The sequence below is a fragment of the Castor canadensis genome, chromosome 5 (assembly GCF_047511655.1).
Source record: "Castor canadensis chromosome 5, mCasCan1.hap1v2, whole genome shotgun sequence".
In the NCBI taxonomy this organism is placed as follows: domain Eukaryota; kingdom Metazoa; phylum Chordata; class Mammalia; order Rodentia; family Castoridae; genus Castor; species Castor canadensis.
In genome coordinates this window covers 67,148,766-67,166,556 of record NC_133390.1, presented here as the reverse complement: position 1 = coordinate 67,166,556, position 17,791 = coordinate 67,148,766, and the positions used below count along the sequence as shown (strand labels likewise).

Sequence of the window (17,791 nt, the reverse complement as noted above, 5' to 3'; positions counted from 1 at the left end):
AATTTGTCAAAGGAAGCTCTAACGTTATAAAGGAAAACTTGAGGTTTTCCTTTAGCAGTTGCCATAAGCCAGAGAAGATGACAGTGCGTTGGAGAAGAATGGAGAGGGGCTCTTTCTCTTTTTCCTTTGGCAGTACTGGGATTTGCACGCAGGGCCTCACACTTTCCACCCAGGCGCTCCACTTCTGGAGCCACTCTGCCCATGCTCTTTTCAGGAAGAAGGGGAGGAGGATCCAGGAAAAAAAGCAGCAGCACTGGGGCCTCAGGACAGAGTTTCCCCATTCCTAACTCTGCCTGTCAGGTTCTTGGAGACGGCGTGGGTTCAGAGAGAGAGGGTGGAAAGGGAACCGGCCCAATAGAATCAGAACCATCAGAAAACTTCAGAAGGACGTGCTGGTGGTGACGCGGGCGGGAGAAGCCAGCGTCGGGCTCTCAGGTGTCGGGGTCGGCGCCACCGCTCCGCGGGGAGGCTCGGGGGCGAGGAGGAGCCCCGGGAGTCCGGCGCTGCGGGAGGCGGCGCGCGCAGGTGCCGGGCCGCCAGGCGTCGCGCTGGGGCCGCGGTTGCCGTGGAGACGGAGCGCGCGAGTGGGCGGTGCGCGGCGCGGCCGCGGGAGTCGCGGGTGGGGAGTTGGGGGCGTGGCTCCTGGCGGCGCGAGGGGCGGCCGGAGCCCGGGACGCCTGCGGTCCGGCCCTGCGGCGAGTCCGGCCCCAGGTCCCCCCGACCGCGCCGACCGCCGCCGCGCTTCCGCGGCCGCCACCGGAGCCCGGCGGGTGGCGGGCGCGCTCGCCGCGGCCCCGGCATGACTTCGCGGGGCTCCCCGCTGGGGCCCCTGCTGCTGCTGTCGCTGCACGGTGAGTGGGGCCGGGGCGCCCACCTGCTCGGCAGGTGTCCCCCATCTGAGGTGACCAAACCCGGCCACCCGTCGGTCCCGGCCGGGCGGACCCGGCCAGGATGACCAACTCCTCACTTGGAGTCGGCTTCCGTTAGGAGGAGGGGGCTCGGGAACTTTACATTGCTGCTGCCCACTTGGAAATTATCTTTCGTATGAGCCTAACTTAAATTATTTTACACTAACTGCACCGTGTGCTGTTTTACATTTGAAAGCAACTTTATTTTTTTACACTCAGCTTCATTCCCAAAGGATTTAAGTTATAAAAATACATAAACTATAACAGTATTAGGAGGGAACAAAAAAAAATCTTTTCTTGTTAACGGCTTTTAAAATATCTGTTATTTAAATTTAATTTCTTACTCTAATCTGTCTTACATTTTATAGTCTCTGAATAGTGCCATGTTATGCTCTGATTTTCATTGTAGACCATGTCCTCTGCTTTTGTGTGTACAGGGTCCCGTGGAATCAAGTTTTCTGTTCCATGTAACTGATGGCTGGGGTTTACTGAGATTTATTCTGCAGCCTTTTGTTTAACAAGCAAGCTCAGTGATTTCAGGAGTGCTGTGATTAACTCTGTTTCTTTCTGGAGACACCAGTACGTTTCCAGTCGTTTTATGGCCTTGTTTGAACTGATAATATGCTCAACAGATTTTGAAGAAACCTAATTTTAGCCGACTTAAATTGTGTACATCATTTAGTAGTGGAGGAAGAAGCAGTCAAACTTTTTGGATACCTTCTCCAGAGAAAATAGTGAAAGTGTAACCATCAAAGTTACAGATAACTTTCCTGGAGGTTCATAGGGTCTGTCTCTAGTGATGGTGTACAGAAAATTATTAAGACACATCAATATGTTCTTTTTATTTTACTTTTGCCTTGTTACCAGTTTGAGCAGGCCAGGGTTTCTTTCTGTCCTACTTCTTTCAAGTGTGAAATAAGAGAATTGTTTTTTACAATTGAAAACACTGTAAATATTGCTATAAGATCAGTATTACATTTATTACTGTAAGCTTTGTATATTACAATAAATTCTTTCTTTTTGTGTGTAGTTTGCATTATTAGGAAATACTTTTTACAGAGTTGAACTAATTCTCAGAATCAGCCTTACAAGGTCATCTGATTTGTTTCTTTGCTTTCAGCAGAAGTATGCCTAAACAATACTAGAAAGTTTTTAAAGACGTCCAAGGACATTTCAGTCTTTGTGATAATCTATTCTGTGGAGGCACTTTTCACCCTCAAAAGATGTGTTCATTTGTTCAACCAGTATTTTCAGAGCTAACACTTGTGTGTTTGCCTACCTGGTGGGAAGTGACAGTGGTGGGATACAAAGCTGCCTGAGTTTGTCTGCATCCCTTAAGGAGTTTGCTGTTTTAAAACAGGCTAGAAGCATGCTCAAATAATTTATGGGGCAAGGAATATATGATGGGTGCTATTTGTTAATGGCAACATCAAAGATTTTATGGAAAAGTTGACTTTTGATCTGGACTTTGAGTAGGATTTGAATTGGCTGAAATGAGAGTCTTTGGGTTTGAAGGAAGGATGTGAAAGGGAGAGTACAGCGTCATATTCTTGAAAGGGCAGGCTTCACGCTGCTAGAGCAGATGTGTGCAAAGAGAAAAGGCAGGAAGGGAGCTGGGGCAAGATAGTACACGGCCTTGAGAGCTGAGTTTGGGGTTTATTCAGAATGTCCTGGAAAAGGCACCAGTGTTCAGTTTCCTTATGATGGGGAGGGAAAGAGGAACAGAGTGCCTATTTGTGCTGTACTAGTGTACCAGTCTCCAATAGAATATTGTTCAGACTGAATTGAATTCTTGAACCAGGCATTGTTAACACTGGTTCGATGGAATTGCTGTCTGTGCATATCTAAAACCTCCACTGTGGAACTGGTTGGTTCCATTACGGAGAAAGGGAAGAGGAGGCAAACAACCCACCCACGAGTGGTGACAGGAATAATGCATCACAGGTAGAAATCAGGGCCCTTTCCACCAAAAGTGAAATGGCTGTCAAGAAATTTCTGTTAGTTTTGTTAAATCTCTGTGGAGTGACTTTAAAGGGAATTTAAATTGAAAAGTTCACTTCTATGTGGTTCTACTAGTGGGTAGAAAGATCTAAAATGTTTCTTCTACTTCTGATTCCTTGAAATAGCAGATAACTTTCCAGAATTTGAGAAAATGTAGAAAAAAGAGAAAACCATATAAAATGAAGGGAAAATGAAAAACAAGTCATGAACCTCTTAAATGTTGGCATTATGAAAAAATTGTTTGCGAGTTTCAATTTTTCTGCTGTAAAGTTAATTATGTAACTGTTTTGGAAGGGTTAACTGTTTAGTAGAAATCTGTAATTTGACCCACATGAGAGGTGACAGCTACCATATAAAAGTTTTAAGAAGTTGAATTTATTTGACAAGACTGATCAGGAAGCAATTTAAATATTAAATCACCCAGCACTTTAAAAACGTTATGCTTAGAACTATTGCCAGACCCAAAGTAATGATGCAGTGGGTGAAGAGACTTGTTTTGGCTCCCCCTCCTCCCTCCAAGTAACAGTAAGTGGTACATTCAAATGTGTTTTCACACTTTGATAGTGGAAACATTTATAGTGAAAATTCTTATTTGAATCTTCATACTTCAGCCGTGTGATTTAGTGTCAAACAAGGTGACATGCTGGTGCACAAGATTCTTTATGGCAGTGAATAATACAAACCAAGGGGGCTGGCAATACCTGCCTAGTGAGACAAAGTGTCACTCCCCACTAAAATCGCCCTCTATAGCTAGTTTATTTAGAACAGGGGTTCTAAGTCTCTTTATCTGGACTGATGATAGCAATATATTTATACTCTCACCTTTTACCTCTTAAAGTAGGATGCTGCATTTCTAGTCTAGTCACTTAGGGTAACCAGTCACCTAAACTTTCTCTTTTGTTTGATGAGGACTTGCTGGCTCTGACACCTTTACCCTCGACCCGCCTCCACCATCTGGAGGATGGGAAATCCCCTCTAGATCATACTTGTGTGAGCAACTGGCTTAAGAGAGGTTGTCAGTTCCTGGGTGGCATTCAAAACCATCTGATTTGAGATGAGTTTGGTTTTAAAAGTGGAAAGCTATTTAGTTGACTTACTGCTGAAGCCTATCTTGTTAGAGTGTGGAAGGATGTTTTTCTCTGTGGTTACTGATTTCCCCTGTACTGCCATGTAAGGAGACTGAAGTATTGGTCTGCAGTTGTAATCATTTTAAATTGGAGAAAGGTGAAGTCAAAGAGAGACAATTAGTTTCTTAATTTGCAAATGACAGACTTACCCAGGGTCTGCTACAAGTTTACCACGGCCATAGCAGATGATGTACAGGTGCTAATGGTGCAACTCTGTCTCACTTACATAGGATAGAAAAAAGATATTTTAATATATCTCACTAAAATTTTTATGTGTATAGAGTAAGATTCAACCAATTCAGATTAGCCAGTGATAACAAAGACTATTCCATAAAGTCTTTTGAGAAGTCTACTTGCTGGTTTGTCTTCATTTAATATTTAACTTTTTAATCTTTACAGAAAGATACGCTGACATTATTTGAGACCTACTTACAAGTAGTGCTGGTAAAGAAGTTTTAATCCTTCAGCACTAAGTTCAGCAAAAACTTGTAATTCATAGAGTCTTTGGAAAAATTTTCAGAGAATTAGATACATTAATTGCTGTGAATCATAAATCAGGATTTAGGGTTAGAGTAAATTTGTGAGATTGGAAAATCAATGCTCTTTTTTTTTTCCACCGAGGGTCACAAATATGTAACTACACAATATGACACTGTGAATGCAACTCTAATGTAATGGGGAGCAACTTCTAGGCTTCTTGAAGTCCAATGTTTTAAAACTTGAAACTTGAAAACAAATTTCAGTCTTGACCTCTCTCACTGCATACATGATTGTGCATTGAGCCCCGGAGATGCTTTTTTAGAAAGAAGAGCATGAACTTACTCAGCCCCACGTGGGGGTGATATAGCCTCCTCTCTGTGGAGATCAGCAGTTGTTTTCCTTTCCATTTCCTGGAGTCCACATATGCCAGCTGTGATTCATACCCTAATGGATCCTCGTCTCAGTCTGCGGTGTTGTTGATGCTCTGTCAAAATGTCAGAAGTTGTCCAGTACTCATATATGATTCCTCAGTTTGAGATGGCCTAGCTAACAGCAAGCATCAAACATCCAAATTATACTTACTCTTTGTTTCTTTGGGCCAGGTTCATCAACAGCAGTTATACACTTCTGTCAGCCCCATGGGTCACCATCATTTGCCAGAACACAAAACACATGGCAGAAAGGGAGGCTGCAGTGTTACATCATTTCTTGTGATGTTAACATATTCATACCCTGCTAACATTGCAAGCTCTCATTGGTGAAGACACCATGTAGTATGTCTCACTTACACATATTGCTATCTTGGTTTTGTCAAAATATGTGAAACACATCTGATCTCACACACACACTTATAGTATTTTGATAACATTTTCAAATAATTTTGGGTACTCTTCTTTATATTTTGCCAAAAAGTGATATGTGAGTTCCTTAAATATTGGTTGCAGTTTGGAATTGGAAACTATTATATCAATAAATATTTCTTGTTATATTAAAATCCATTGGTTTATTTTGCACTCTGAATGAATCTTTGACTCATGCATGATTTTTTGTAATATATATTGACTACTAGAAAATATTGATTGCCCATGTTATGCAGATCTTACAAATGGTGATACATTAAGATTATGTAATTCAAAAATTACATTCGTTAATATTACCACTGATCTCATCAGAATAGTCTTCCAGTAATTAATGTGAGTCAGCTCCCCGTATAGCTATCCTTATCTCAACTAGCAAAAACCCTTGTTCCTTCCTATTATTGCTTATACTCTCTCTTCAACAAAATTAGAGATAAGGGCAAAATAGTTTCTGCTGGGTATTGAGGGGGTGGGGGGAAAGGGAGGGGGTGGAGTGGGTGGTAAGGGAGGGGGTGGGGCAGGGGGGGAGAAATGACCCAAGCATTGTATGCACATATGAATAATAAAACAATAAAAATTAAAAAAAGTCTTCCAGTATTGTGAAACTGTTAAACTCACCGTGTATTTTACTGTTTGTATCTGAGATAGAAATTTTACAAAATTTTAATACTTGATCCAGTTTTATGTCATTGGCAATGGACAACTTGAAATGATAGTTTCATTTTGTTCAGTTTTGAGAAAATGTCTGCCAGATCCCTCAGTCTGAATAACGGTCATGGAAGAGTTCTTTGACCTCAGTGTATTCATCTGTGAAACAGTGATGAACTCTTGCAGCCTGAGTTCACGTGCTTGTATCACTGCTCTTCTTGGGACAGCCTTTTTGCTCTGGTGTGTGCCATGTATGATTAATGTTTTATAGTACACATTTATGGCAAGATTTAGTAATATTATCATTGATTCTTCAAAGACATTCTTTAGTGAACTAGATTTTCTTTTTAATTGTGACTGCGTAGTGACAAGGGGTACAGTGACTACTCCTACAGTGTAGTGCCGAGGCCTTGACCTGTGGTAAGCTGCCAGCAGTTTCACCCACCAGTGCCTCTCAACCATCAGTACAAATGTCAATCCAGGAACAAAGGCAGGAACACTGTTACTAAGGAAAGTAGTTTTTTACACCACAAACTTTCTGAAAGGTCTTGGGAACCCCACAGATCCATTGACTATACTTGAAATGCCAGTGTATAGTTAGGTTTTTTTGGTTTTTTTTTTAACGATGTGGAGACAAATTGCAATACCATTAATCTGTGCTGTATGGGGTTGCATTAAATGGAATATGTATTATTTAAAAATAAATAATAGACTCATTCAAAGATGTTTATTTGTGTATTATAATTTTTTAATCTAAAAAAAAAGCATATCCTTGGTGTAAAAACTCAAATAGTGTACAAGTATTTAAGAAATGACTCATACACCATTTTTACCCACCAGATTCTCTGGCTTGCTCTGCGGTGTTTTAGACCTTTTTGTAATCACAAACCAAGCCTACATTTCTTTTTAAAAATTAACCTATGACATAAATATCATTCTACACTCTATTTTTAAAACAGCTTAATGCAGGAATCTTACCACATCTGCTACATGAATATACCTTATTATTTTTAATAGCAGTTTAGTATTTCATAGCAAGTATTTGCTATAATTTATGTAGCTGTTCTCCCATTGTCTAAGTTTTTGATAGTTGTGATGTCATGAACATCCTTGTAGATCGAATCTACGTCTTTATGTAGGTATTTCTGTATCCTAGCTTGCCGAAAGTACAATTTTTTGGATGTATGCATTTAACATTTTGGGGTAGGCAGCTCATGGGCTTTTACAGTCAGGCATACTGGGCTTGAGTTCCTGACTTGTCATTTCTTTGTCCTATGACTTTAGGAATGTTACTTAATGCCCCAAACTTGAATTTATTCTGTAACGCGGAGATAGATTTTTTCCTGTGCTGAGAAAAACTAAGTTAAGTGAATCTGATATTTCTAAAGGGTCTAGCACAGCGCCTGGTACATATTTAGTGGTAGTCATTGTCATGAGGATTTCTCAGCCCTAATTTGAGCATGGAGATAAGAGCTCTCTCCAGGGGTGTACCACTGGAGGTGTGACCTGGGGCATATATTATTCTCTAGGCCTGCAGTAATTTGCAAAATGGGGGGGTTAGATTAGGTAATCTGCTCTCTTCAGCTCCATAGTGTTGGAATTCTTTAACATGGTTTCTAGTAGGATATTGGCAGTAAAATAAGCTGGAGATATTATATGGCTGGTTTTTAAATACATATCTGTGACTTGACTTTGCCCTCTTTCTCCCCCCGTCAATATAATGACATTATGGTGGTTTCTGTTTTAGGAATTCAAAGTATCTTTGCTGTAGATAAAAGTGGTTAATATAAATAATCTTATTTTAAAATTGATTATGCTCATCTTGGTGTAAACTGTGTTTGAGCCTCTTTTAAATCTTTTCTATCCTTACTTTGGACAGATCCTCTATGTCAGGAGAGGGCCTCTCAGAGCAGGCTAGCCATATGGTAAATATGTTCTTCTCACCATGTCATTCTGATCCTTTCACTTGATTTCTATGACCTTTCTCTGCTTGTCTCGGATAATGATTTTTCTTTGTGCAAGCCAGGCGTAGATGCATAAATTTTATCTTGTCTAGGTTACATAATGAAGATAAACTTTTACTTGTGCTATTGTTGATTAAAAGTGAAAAGCCCATGAGATGTTGAAAACTGTAAGCTTTAGTCAGGGAAATGATCTTTAAACTGAAAGCTTTGTGGGGTGTGGTAGGGCCAGCGTGTTTCTGATTTTATGTCATTGATAGGTTTTGTGTTATTGATAGTGTTTCCCATTTGTTCCTTTTGCTTTTTCATGAAAGAGGATCTTGTTATATAAAGCCAGGTGGTCTCAAAAGTGACAGTCATGTTGGCAGGACTAAAAAAACCTCAAGATTCATATACATTGCATACTGTGTTATCTTGTAAGTAGAATTTTTTTCAGATCATTCAATTTTTTTCTGAAATTAAGCCATGCTGATAAGAGATGGTTCTTGAGTTTTTGTAGTCCAAAATGGTTATTGAATCTCAAACATGACTCCATTCCTTGAAAGTATCTTCTGGAATTGTGACTTTTAATTCTTATTTTGTGATTTCAATGTCCTCAGAGCATGGCCTGTTGTCATTACAACATGTTGTTGTGATCAATCTATATTGCCAGTTTCAACCTTAACATTTGCACTTTTTTGAACAAATTAGTTGTGTTCTTGTCCCGCTCCCCCTCGCTGTTTCTAATTCCCAGGGTTGACGAGAAAGTATAACATTGTGAACTACATGGAGCTAGACCAGTAAGGTCTCTTAGAGTCCTCTAATTCCATAGTGTCCTTGATCTGATGAAGCCGCTCAGTAAATCTCTTCACAATTTCCATGACCAAGCCATCTGCCTGTATTAAAATAAATCAAATCTGCTTACTCCTTCAGTGCCCAACAGATATTCTATAAACTGATGATGATGAAGTCCATGAGTGCAAAAATAATTTGCAGTCCTCAGCACTTCCCCTCAGCTTCTCCTGTCGCGGTGGAAGTTGACACACCAGCCTTCTCTGAGTGAAGTGGAGGGCCTGCAGTCCTGTTCCTGGCCTCTTCTGTGTTTTTCCCAGCTGTGGCAAGAACTCAGTCAGCTTTTACCTGTTCACATTAAACTGTGCGAAACCTTTACCTGTCCTGCTTCATGTATGTTCATTAGGTGAAATGTATTTATCTAATTTTGGCATTTTATACATATGCTGTGTGTTTGTATTTAGTTCTCTGGTGGATTGGTTTTGCATCTTGCCTGGTTTCTGATGTTGTCCCGACTTTAGGACTGTGTCGATTGTGGCTACCCCATGTTGATCCCATGGCCTGTTCATAGGCAAAAATCGTTCATTTTTCATAACAAAAAACCATTGAATTTAAAATCTTTCTTCTCAGTGATCTTCTTACTATTTTTTCCTCACCTCCTTCTTAATTTTTATGCTTATCATTTGAAGTTTGCATTATTCCATGTTTTCTAGCTGGTCATTGCCCTTTTTTCTTTGATCCATCCTTTACTCTTCGCCAGGTTGATTTTCTGTCAGACACTGCTTTCATTATACTCCTCTTTCAGTCAATAACAATAAGAGCAAAGTCCACAAGTCTTAAACGGTGAGTTCAAAGTTTCTAGAGTATCATTTGGTGCCTGTTAGACAGTTCACTATCCCCAGCCATGTTTCCACAGCTCCTCTGGTAGCACTCTGGGCATTCTGCCTCTTCAGCTTAGGGGCTGCCTTTCCCTTTACTCTCTGGTTGGTGTATAACGCCTCACACTCTGATCTTGGTGTCTCTCCTAGCTTTCCTTTCAGGCCCAACCTTCCACATGAGGCTGCCTGGCTTCACTGTAAGCAAATGGGGAGTAGACAATTCAGTTCTCTCATTCTCCAGGCAGAAAGTTGAAATTCCATAATGAAATTGAGATATTCATACGAATTTAGATTTTATTTTTACTAAAGCATAGACATTTCTTATTTTCAAAAGTGTTTCAAAAACATAGATTCTTTTATGCTGTGGATTGCATTTATGTTTCATTAGTGGTCCACTTTTGAAAAGGTTTTATACAGTTTTTTAGCCTTTTCATATGTGAACCAACTGCCTAGCAGCCTCCTCCTGTCTTCTGACGTCCCTGCTAGCTTTCTGTAACTTACACTGAGTTCTCTCTGCTGAAGAACTGGGTTGATTATGATGTATTTCAAAAGTCCTTTATTTTCCAGAAAAGGCAATAGAGACATGGACTTAAAATCTCTAACAGTGTAGTATGCACAAAAAGTATAGCAATCCTAAGAGGGCTACTTAGTGAATTATCTAAGTGAATATGCTGTTCTGTCATCAGCCAGGTCCAGGGACCCCAAGGACTTGCTCAGCCCTTTTGCTGTCCTTTGCTCCCCTAAGGTAACCACTTTATGGCTTCTAACATACATTATGTGTGTTGTTTTGAAATTTATATAAACAGACTTGTTCATATTCCTTAAGTATTCCTTTGCTTCTAGCTTTGTAAATTCAACCTTTATTATGTGACCTGTATCTCTACTTCATCTTCATATACAGCATTTCACTGTATGCACACCATGGTGTCAGGATGTCTGCCTTGTTGCTGATAGACATTTGAGTTGCTTTTAAACTTGGACTTACAGTGAGAATGCTGCCACGAACGTTCTTGTATGTATCTATGGATGCATTTTAGAATGCACTTTTTTGTAATTCACCATTTTAACAGATGAAAAGTGAAAAATGTCATAATTTCAGTAAATTCATTAAAAATTTTGACAAAATCCTTACGAAAACCTCCAGTAAACTAGTACTCAAATGGCATTTCTTCAGACTGGTAAAAAGCACATATGAAAGCACAGCCATTGACATTTAGTGGCTGTTACACCTGTGGTGAAAGACAGAATGCTTTTACCTGAGGTGAGGAACACGTGAGGGTGTTAGGTCTCCCCGCGTCTCTTTTCAGCATGTCCTTGGAGAATTTAACCAGTGCACAGGCTTCCTGGCCTGTGTTACTTTCCTACTTGAACGATGCCGGTTGACAATTTCTGTCATCAGAAATTTTTGTATATATGAAAATCTATCGCACCTTTTTTTTTCTTGAGGTACTGAGTTTTGAACTCAGGGCCTTGCATTTGGTAGGCAGGCACTCTACCACTTGAGCCATGGCCCCAGGCCATTATTGCTTTAGTTGTATTTTGGATAGGGTCTTGCATTTTTGCCTGGGCCAGTCCTGGACCGTGATGCTCCTACCTATGCCTTCCCCCTAGCTGAGATTATAGATGTGAACCACTATGTCCAGCTTGGTAGTTGAGATGGCTGACCTCAAATCATGATCCTCTTGATCTTTGTCTCCTGAGTAGCTCCTTTTCTTTTCATTTTTTCTTTTCTCTCTCTCTTTCTCTCTCTTTGAGATGGAGTCTTACTATGTAGCCTAGGCTGGCCTCTATGATCTTCCTGCTGCTGGGATTACAGGTGTGTACCATCATACCTGGACTTTACCATTTTATTGGAAAATATTTTGACTGTGTGAAGGGCTCTAGGTTAAATTTTCTCCACTGTTGTGCAACTTACATCTTTCCAACAAGAAATCTGCTTCATCCTCTGTTCTCTGTACATATGTGATTTTTCTTCCCTTGGAGCTTTTAAGACTTTTCTCCTTGTTACTGGTTTTTAGCTTTAGCCTTTGCTTTTTGTTTGTTTCTTTATACTCAGGGTTCAGGAAGCTGCTTGTATCACTGGGAACTGTATTTTTCCATTTAATTTCAACAGTTTTTATTCTTCAGACATCTCTAGTTTTACATGCAGCTGTCCTTGTGAAGTTGTTTCACACCTTGCAGTCTCTTTCCCTCTCCATATTTTGTTCGTGACAGTTTCTGTTCTTCGTAGGCTTGCTCATCTTTTCTTCTGAGATGTCCAATCTGTCCAATCTCTGTTCCCTGCATCACTCCTCTAAGACATTGTAGTTTCCATCCTATTTTCTGTGTTTGCCTCTCTTCTGAACACTGGGAACACATTAGTATAAACACTTTAATGCCTCTGTCTGCTGATTCCGTCATCTGTGTCTGTTGCACAACAGTGAATATGAATGGCATTAGTCCCTGGTTCCCAGGAGGCAGATTCTAAACTTTGGAATTTTCTGGGTAACAAGAGGGTCTCTTTATTCATCAAACCCTTGGATCAAACCTGAATTGATTCTATGAGATGTGACTTCTCAGAAAGCGCCTGTCACCAGGAAGCCCACGCCCTTCCACTCCTCAAGCTCTGCCATACTGCATCACTGGAAGCTCAGCTTCCAGGCAAGCACATTTCTCTGGGTGTTCCCCTGAGAAACAACTGCACATTCAGTTTCAGCAGGGACTGCTGTTGTTCCAAAGTGTCGTGCTGCTCTGTGCTCCCACTAGCAATGTGTGGGCTGTAGAGCTCCATCTCCTCCACGTCCTCATGAATGCTAGGTAGCATCAGTCTACCATCTTTTATTATCTTCAGCCGCTCTGGTGGGTGCACCTCTACAGACAGGCATTTTGTATTTCTCTGATTGCTAACAAATGTATTTGGCTTCCCCATTTGTGTTGACTATGGAACTATCCATTTTTGTGATTCATCTGTTCTAAAAAGTTTTATTGAGACGGAATTCACATACCATCTAGTTTATCCATTTAAAGTATACAATCCAATGGTTTATGGTATACTACATTATTTTCTAAGATTTGGGTTTAAACATATATAACCTAAAATTTACCATTTTAAGCTGGTCATAGTGGTGTATGCCTATAATCCCAGCACTCAGGAGGCAGAGCAGGATTGTGAGTTTGCGGTCAGCCTAGATTACATAGTGAGAGTGAGACACACTCTCTCTCTCTCTCTCTCTCTCCCTCTCTCCCTCTCTCCCTCTCTCCCTCTCTCCCCTCCTCCTCCCTCCCTTCCTCTCTCTTTTTTTTAACCATTTTAACTGTTTTTAGGTGTGCATTTCAGTGACATAAAGAATACTCAGTGGTGTAAACTATCACCATTGTCTATCTCCACAATTTATTCACCATGACAAACAGAAACGCTGTAATCCCCACTTCTGCCTTCCTCTAGGCCATGGTAACACCTAAGCTGCTTCCTTTGTCTGTGAATTTATTTCTGGGACCTGCATGCAGGGGAATTGTCCAGTGCTTGTTCTGTTGTGTCTGGCTTATTTCACTTGGCATGATGTTTTCAAGGTTCATTCACATTGTAGCATGTATCAGAATTCCATTCCTTTTAAACGGATGAATAATATTCCATTGTGTATATGTACATACATGCATACATATATATGCTAAATTTTGTTTATCAGTTGGTGGACATTTAGGTTTTTTCAGCTTTTGGGTTTTTTTTTGATGGTGCTTTGAGCTCAGGGCCTTCTATCTCTTGATCTATGCCCACAGCCCTTTATGATTTAGTAATTTTTTGGATAGGGTCTTATGTTTTTCCTGAGCCAGCCTCTGACAGCAGTCCTCCTACCTATTCCTTGGAGTAGCCAGGCTTATAGGTTTGTACTATTTATGCTTGGCTGATTTGTTGAGGTAGGATCTCACTAATTTTTTGCCTAGACTGGCCTCAAACCAGGATCCTCCTGATCGCTGCCTCTCAGATATTTCTTTTTTCAGTTTTAAAAATTGAGGAGTTTGTGTGCTCTCTTACCCCCTGATTAGTGTTGATTTAAAAAAATGTTAGAGTGCTGGCACTTTTTTGGTTATATGTATTGCAAAATCTCTTCCTGCTGTGACTTTCTTTTTCACTCCATTATTTTGGTGTCTTTTAAAGAACAGAAATTCTTAATTTTTATTGGTTCAGTTTTAACAATCTTTTAAACTTTTTACTAACTTTTTTGTGTCTTGGCTAGGAATTCTTTGCCTATTCCAATGTCACAGAGCTATGTTCTTTATCTTCTATAAGCTATACTGCTTTACCGTTCATATTTTGGCCTACAGTTCATCTGGAGTTGGTTTCATGTGTAAGGAGAGTTGAGGGTCAAGGACTAGAACTTATTTTTTGTAGTGCCGTACCTATTTACATTTATGTGTAGTCTTTTTGGTTAGGGAAATTCTTGGCTGTCCTGTTGCACTCTGTCTTCATTTAGAATCTAGTATACCTTGCGTACACTGAGTGTTGATGACTAAATTCTTGTTAGTAGTGGTCAAGCCTTGAAGACTCGTCTCCCACACATAGTGACCCAAACAGAATGCTCTGACATCTGACTTCGTCCTTCTGTAGCACTTATCATTATTACTGCTCAGAGCCCTCTCTCTTTCTCTCTCTCTCATCTCCTCTGTGTTCACCACTATTTCCCACTGCTCCATACCATCATTGTCATTGTTTGAAGCTGAGGTTAAGTTTTTAATCTCATGATCTCAAGTTTTGTATGTATAGTAATTTATTTTCAAGTAGTAATTTTAGTTCTATATAGCTTTTTTATTATTGAGTTCTTTGTGTCGTACCACCATCAATATTAGTTTTATACAAAGGATTTAACTTTGTGACCCGAAGATGGTTTTCAGGAAGGTCACAGAAATGTTAATGTTATAAGCATTATTTTCCTTAGGGAAGTATGTTATCAATGTTTTAAATTATATCCTTCCACTTTCCAATACAGTGTTGAGATGTACTATGGGGTACTTGATCTTAAGGAACTTAACATCTGTGTAGCAGTAGTTAAAATTATAACTGTAGTTATAATTTGGGGATTTATGTGAATCAGAAAAGGAGTAACTGTAGAATATTTGTAGGATCACACGAGAAAATAGAAGTGCAGATCTGTTGTACTTAAAGTATCAGGTGGAAGAAGATAAAGTCAGGTAGATAATAACCTGTGCACTGGTCTTTGTCAGCCAGTGAGGCAAGACTGCCTTTGTTTATTATGTACTCAGTGGTTTTTGAGATTAAGAAAACAAACCCTGAGAGTTTAATATACTTCAGGTACCTGGGAATAGAAAGATGAAAAATGTGTAGGATCCAGTCTCCAAGTTGAGACTAACTTCCATGATTTAAAAGACCATGATTCAGCTCTTACTATGCTGTGTGACATTAACAGTGTGAATGAAGTGTTTCTCCTGTTTGGTGCTCGTTCTTATTCTGACCATGCCATTTGATTCCCCAGGTGGTTTTGTTCTTGAGTTCCTCAGATTGTGCAGCTGGCGCTTTTCAGCATGTATGAGAGTGATGGTAGGGAGGCAGTGCTTCTTCCCCAGGACCTACCGAAGTGTGTAATAGACCTAGTGTATTCTGGTGAGGGGTTGATAAGAGGCCTGAGGTTAGAAAGAGGAAGTCTTAGTTGTGCAGGGATTTTAAGATCAGTGGTGCTGCAACAGAATACCACAGACCGGAGGGGCTTAAGGACAATAAACTAAGTTTCTCTAAGGCTAGAAATCCATGATCAAGGTACTGTAAGATTTGGTGCCTGGAGAGGACCCACTTTCTAGTTCACACCATCTTCTTGTGTCCTCAGGTGGTAAAAGGGATAAAGAAACTCTCTGGGATCTCTTTTATAAGGGCATGAATCCCATTCATGAGTGTTCCACTGTCAGGACCTAATCACCTCCCAGAGGCCCCACCTCCACATTACCACCACATTGGGGGTTAGGTTTCACTGTATAAATTTTGGAGGGACTCATATGTTCAGTACATAGCAGTTTAGATGAATGGCTAAGACCTCACTCAGTACAAGGTGAGAACCTACACATGCCCACCACTGTTCCCAGTCAATAACAGCAGAAGCCAGGCTACCTCCTCAGAGGACCAGTCATACTTACAGGCTCTCTGTCTAGGAGTAGGTTGTCAGTATACTCCATAGCAGAGGCTGTAGATGGGCCAGAGAACTTCGTGTGAATATGCGGGCTCTCTGTTTCTCTGGCCTGATATGGGTTGAGGACTGTCTCCTTTGAAGTAAGATAGGATAGAGAAAAGAAATCTGAAAGACCAAGTATTTATCTGAGCCATCCAAAAGAAAATTGACATTACATAAAGAGGCTTCAGATTGTTGGATGAGCCTGAGATGACCAGATTGGACTTCATGAATGTAGTTATCCTCCTGACTCCTGCCACACATCTCCTGTGGGGGTGGATTGTTGGGAGGCGGTATGAGAAGTGGCAGGAAAGTCAGGTCAGTTTGTCAGAAAATAGACTCTCCTTCTTTGCATATGCTTATTTATTAACAAAGGAATGTAAATTTATGTATTGATTTCCCCTTGATACAATTAACCAGTCACACAGAATCTACAGTCCTCATCTGTCCAGTTGTACCAGTGTTGACATCCGTCCTAGTTTTTAACTTAAGCTGATATACCAACATGGTAGCAAATGTGTAAGCAGTTGCAGGAACCATAGTGCAGTGCTTTATTGACTCTCAATAAATGATCTTTTCTTTCAAGAAAAGCCTGTTTATTCGCTTGATCACTTGGAGTGCTGTTTTTAAATAGTTGCATTTGGCAGACTTTTTCTGCTACTGAGGTGCCCACAGTGAACTGAGTGTAGTTAAACAGCTTGGAACACTGGAGTTGAATAGGCTCTGGGCACATGTGCCAAAGGGTGGCCAGCCAAGTCATTCTGCACCCAGTGCCAGCTCTCATGAGCTTCAGTTCTGCTGCTCCCCCCACTCCATGCCTCTCTGAGTCCCACAGCATTTCTTCTGCTTTTAGTGTTACAAGTTTGCTGTCTGGATGTCACATGATTGGGTGCCCACCAAGTGCCATGTACTGCTTAGCACTTTATGTGTGTTTACTCATTAGTCCTTGAAATAAGCCCAAGAGATACAGAAGCATTAGTCCCGGGTCCAAGTCCTGCATCCAAGTAGGACTTTCAGTACTTGGAACTAAGTAGAATGAATTTCAGTACTCGGAACCAAGCGCCTGGAGGAGGAAGCAAGGTCGTATGTGTCAGGCTCAGACATCAGTAAGTGGATTACATTTTTTCCTCTAACTCTGTTTGACTTTGTGGTGGGTTTGTCTCCATTCTAGGGCCTATAACTAGAGGAGAATTTGGGAAGAATTTATGAGAGCTGTGAGTGGCCTTACAAGAACTTTTTGAACCACAACCACTGAAAAGTATCACACCTTAAGCACTGTAAACTGTACATCGAGTCCAAGTCCAGCACAGTGCTGAGTTTTTCCCTTCCCCACCCATGTCCCCACCTTGCTGACCCTGCACGTTTGGTGTGCCTGTGGAGTAACATAGCGCTAAACTTCAGTGTTTAAAATTTTATTCATTTGTATCAAAGAAATAGGAGTTCCAGAAGATTTATGTTATCAAAGATAAAGAAGAATTGTTAAAAAGTTACTATATTTAAATGTTTTGGAGATTAGTAATCAACAAGGAGTTATGCTTGGCAGTTGTGTTAGACCCTGCTGATGATGGGAACGAAGTCTAGAACTGGCCTCTTCAGTAAGTTTACAATTTTAGAGGAGGGAAGGGAGAAAGCATTTTGAATGCCTACTATGTATTAGTCTTTCAGTATGTATTATATAATTAATTTTCAATATATCCCAGCCTGATTTCCATATTTCCATTTATAAACCAGGAAATGATGATCAGAAAGGTTAAATAAGGTCATGCAGCTCATTTTGTATAAGTCCCCAAGCCTATTTTACTGCTTGAGGAAGTAGAACAACAAAGTATTACTTCAACTCAGAGTTTCCTTTACTCTTCTTTTTTACTGGGCCTGTAAAGTAACAGTTATGCTTCAATGCATGGCTTGTGAATCACTTCTTATATGAAGTCTCCCTGGAGTCAGCTTCGGCTTTCTCTCTGTTCACATAACTAACTGTTCATATGTTAGCTCTTATATGTTTACAGTA

The 17,791-nt window shown here is 40.4% G+C and overlaps 1 protein-coding gene across 6 annotated transcripts in view; it reads left to right on the top strand.

The window, feature by feature from the left end:
• The first annotated feature begins 416 nt into the window (after positions 1-416).
• Positions 417-17,791, top strand: part of Igsf11 (immunoglobulin superfamily member 11) — a 134,917-nt gene continuing 117,542 nt past the window's right edge. For 2 of the 6 annotated variants that reach the window (XM_074073209.1, XM_074073206.1), the window contains exon 1: positions 731-851. In XM_074073209.1, the coding sequence (XP_073929310.1) occupies positions 800-851 (52 nt within the window). In that variant the 5' untranslated portion in view covers positions 731-799. Of the gene's footprint in view, positions 436-730; positions 852-17,791 lie in introns of those variants that run through there. The other 4 variants (XM_074073210.1, XM_074073207.1, XM_074073212.1 and 1 more) reach the window with 3 other exon arrangements.